The 3,084-nt window shown below is 53.2% G+C and overlaps 1 protein-coding gene across 1 annotated transcript in view; it reads left to right on the forward strand.

Moving 5' to 3' along the window:
• The first annotated feature begins 253 nt into the window (after positions 1-253).
• LOC104991024 (putative killer cell immunoglobulin-like receptor like protein KIR3DP1) overlaps positions 254-3,084 on the forward strand; it is a 7,352-nt gene continuing 4,521 nt past the window's right edge. The window contains exons 1-4 of the mRNA XM_010843395.1: positions 254-300; positions 443-478; positions 1,611-1,877; positions 2,754-3,075. Of these exons, the coding sequence (XP_010841697.1) occupies positions 267-300; positions 443-478; positions 1,611-1,877; positions 2,754-3,075 (659 nt within the window). The 5' untranslated portion in view covers positions 254-266. The remainder of the gene's footprint in view (positions 301-442; positions 479-1,610; positions 1,878-2,753; positions 3,076-3,084) is intronic.

Consider the following 3,084-nt stretch of genomic DNA (forward strand, 5'->3'; position numbering starts at 1 on the left):
CACCGTTACTACTTCCTAAAGGCAGTAAGATCTGTCTGAATCCTCTTAGGTTTATAGTGTTTAGGGAAAGAAAAAGTGACGATCGGGTCATGAGGCATGCTCCGTGATGCGGCTCAGGTCAGACTTCCATCCCTGGAGTGAGAAGAGGCCGGCCATCTTCCCATGTGACATGACCCAGGCTGACTGTAACAACACCACCCGCTTCCGCATCCTGTGCCTCTGTCAGCTTTGCTCAGTTCTGCCTCCTGTCTCACAGAAGCAGAGCCATGTGCCCCACACTCCTCAGCCTCCTGAGTCTCGGTGAGTCCAGAAGGACACAGTTGGAGAGGGTTATGGTGGAAATCGGGGGGTCTTCACACCACTGACCAGGTTCCCTGGATGAGGGTGCAAGGAGCGTGGGGTCCATCAGGACAAGCCATTTCTGACAGGCTTTTCCTTCTAGGATTCTGTGTGAGTCTGAGGATCTGGGCAGCTGTGGGTGAGTCCTCCCCATCCCTTATTTCTCTGTTGAGCAGAGTAGTTGGGGCTGATGCAGATGACACTGGGGTCCGGGGTGAGACCCCTGTCAGTACAGCGAGAGCCGTGTGTCCTGTGGATCCCAGGTCCTCCTATTGGCCTTGATAGTCATCTTTGCTCTCACCAGAGGTTAGCCCAGCTCTGGACTCTGGACCTGAAGGCACAGTGTGAAGTCTGGGAGCTGGGAGCTGGGAGCTAGGCCCACTGAGTGCCATTTCTATCATGAGAGGGGAGCAAGAGGCTGCAGCCCACAGACCCTCCCCTACAAGCTGGCTCCTGGCATCTCCAACTGGCCCTTAACAACAGGATCTGCAGGACCGCCCTATAGACCTGACCCCAGGGAAGGGTCTGGTCATCAGGCAGGGCCACTTGGACCTTGTCACACATTTGATGTAGGTTAGCTAACAAAGGAGCGAGGTTCAAGGTTTACTTCCTTCTTTTTAATCAAGTGGCTTTTTCACTGCTTAGTTGTGGTAGTGTTAGTGGGTCGTGTCCGACTCCTTTCAACTCCATGGACTGTAGCTCACCAGGCTCCTCTGTCCATGGGATTCTCCAGGCAAGAATATGGAGGTGGTTGCCATTTCCTTAACCAGGGGATCTTGCCATCTCAGGGACTGAACCCTGGTCTCCTGCCTTGCAGGAAGATTCTTTACCATTTTGAGCTACAACAAATGCAACAGGGAAGTCCTTTCGCTTCTTGTCCATGCATCAATTTTTCTGTGGTGTTTTATTTTGCCTTCATCATGCAGCTTGTGAGATCTTTCCCTGATCAGGGTTTCAACTTGGGCCCTTGGCAGAGAAAGTGCCAAGTCCTAACCACTGTACAGCCCAGGTTTTTTGTGTTTTGAGAGAAAGGTTCTCAACATTTTGTCAACCCAAGGAGTGATTCATGTCCTGAGAATTTCCATGATGTCCGTCCTGGATTGACTGTGTCTCTGTCTTTCCCCAAGCCCCAGGTGTCCTTGAGCATCAGGGTGATGCAGTTTAGGGGAGGAGAGTTCGAAGAATTAAAGGGGAAGCCCACCCACGAGGGCTGTGGGGAGAGCTGAGTGTTCCCATTTTCTACTCAAAGCCTGTGTCTCCTTCTCTCCTAGGTAAATATGAGAAGCTGTCTTTGTCCGCCTGGCCAAGCCCCGTGGTTCCCTTAGGACAGACTGTGACTCTTCAGTGTCACTCCCATTCTCCACTTAAGAGATTCAGACTGTTCAAAACAGATGGGAAAAGGGGTTTGCCTGAGCTCCAAGGACATCATTTCAATAACTTCACCCTTGGCCCGGTGACCGGAGAACATGCTGGGTCCTACACATGTTCTGGAGCCTACTGGTCTGCACCCAGTGACCCCCTGCAGATTGTGGTCTCAGGTAGGAGGGGTCCAGCCCAGCCCAGTACAGCCGTGCCTGCAGGCAATCCTACCCTAGGTCCACTTGCCCATGCAGAGCAAGACTTCCTCAGGACTCCCAGCCAGGACCAAACCAGGGAAAGAGAACCCACTCTGAGAGTTTAAACTCAGGGTGTCGAATAGAGGGATGGGGTGCCCCAGGGCAGAAAGGAGGAGCCTCCCTAGGCATGAGTTAGACAGGATGCTGCCACTGCCTGCCAGCAGGGAGGATGGGGCACGACCCTGATCCAGCACCTGCCACCCGGTAGGGAGCTATAATCCCATTTGAAGGAGCTGGAGCCCCAGGGAGGAGTCCCAGGAATGTCTCAGAGGCATGAGGTGGGGACACAGATGGGGAAATGTTCCCTTTTCTCTACCTTCACCCCAATGTCCTGCAGTCAGCGCCCACATTCTAGATGAGTGTGAAGGGAGCCAGGGTATGCATCCATAGACCCATCCCAGCCCCCACCACGCATATTAGGGATGGGATGAAGCTGAGAGCATGGCAACCCACTCCAGTACTCTCAACTGGAGAATCCCATGGGCAGAGGAGCCTGGCTGGCTACAGTCCATGGAGTTGCACAGAGTCGGACTCAACTGAAGTGACTGAGTAAGCATGCATGAACCTGAGAGCAGATCCAACAGCTAAAGAGCTTAGAATGAGCACAGAGGAGGCAGAGGTCTTGAACAAAAAGAAACATGAGCCAAAGTCCAAGAACAAGGCTAAAGAGAATGCAACAAAACACACAGGAAGGGTAGTTGGCTCCGCTGGTAAATGGGGAGGAGTTTTACACCTTCAGATGTCAGCGGAAGGGCCAAGGTGGGTGACTCACTGAAGCTCACAACCTTTTGTTCCTAGGTGTGTTCAAAAAACCCTCCATCTCAGCCCACCCAGGGCCCCTCGTGCAGCAGGGAGAGAATGTGACCCTCTGCTGTCACTCACTGGTGATGTTTGACAAGTTTATCCTGCACCATGAAAACAGCACAGGGCATTTCCAGAGACATGGAGGGATGCTCACTGGTGGGTATGCCCCAGCTGACTTCTCCATTGGCCCCATGACTTTGGCGAGTGCCGGCACCTACAGATGCTACGGCTCTCTCAGAAGATCCCCCTATGAGTGGTCAGCCCCCAGCGACCCCGTGGACATCATGATCACAGGTGAGTGTGGCCATACGTCCCTTCTGCTCTC

Source organism: Bison bison, unplaced genomic scaffold (assembly GCF_000754665.1).
Source record: "Bison bison bison isolate TAMUID 2011002044 unplaced genomic scaffold, Bison_UMD1.0 scf7180017847483, whole genome shotgun sequence".
Taxonomy (NCBI): domain Eukaryota; kingdom Metazoa; phylum Chordata; class Mammalia; order Artiodactyla; family Bovidae; genus Bison; species Bison bison.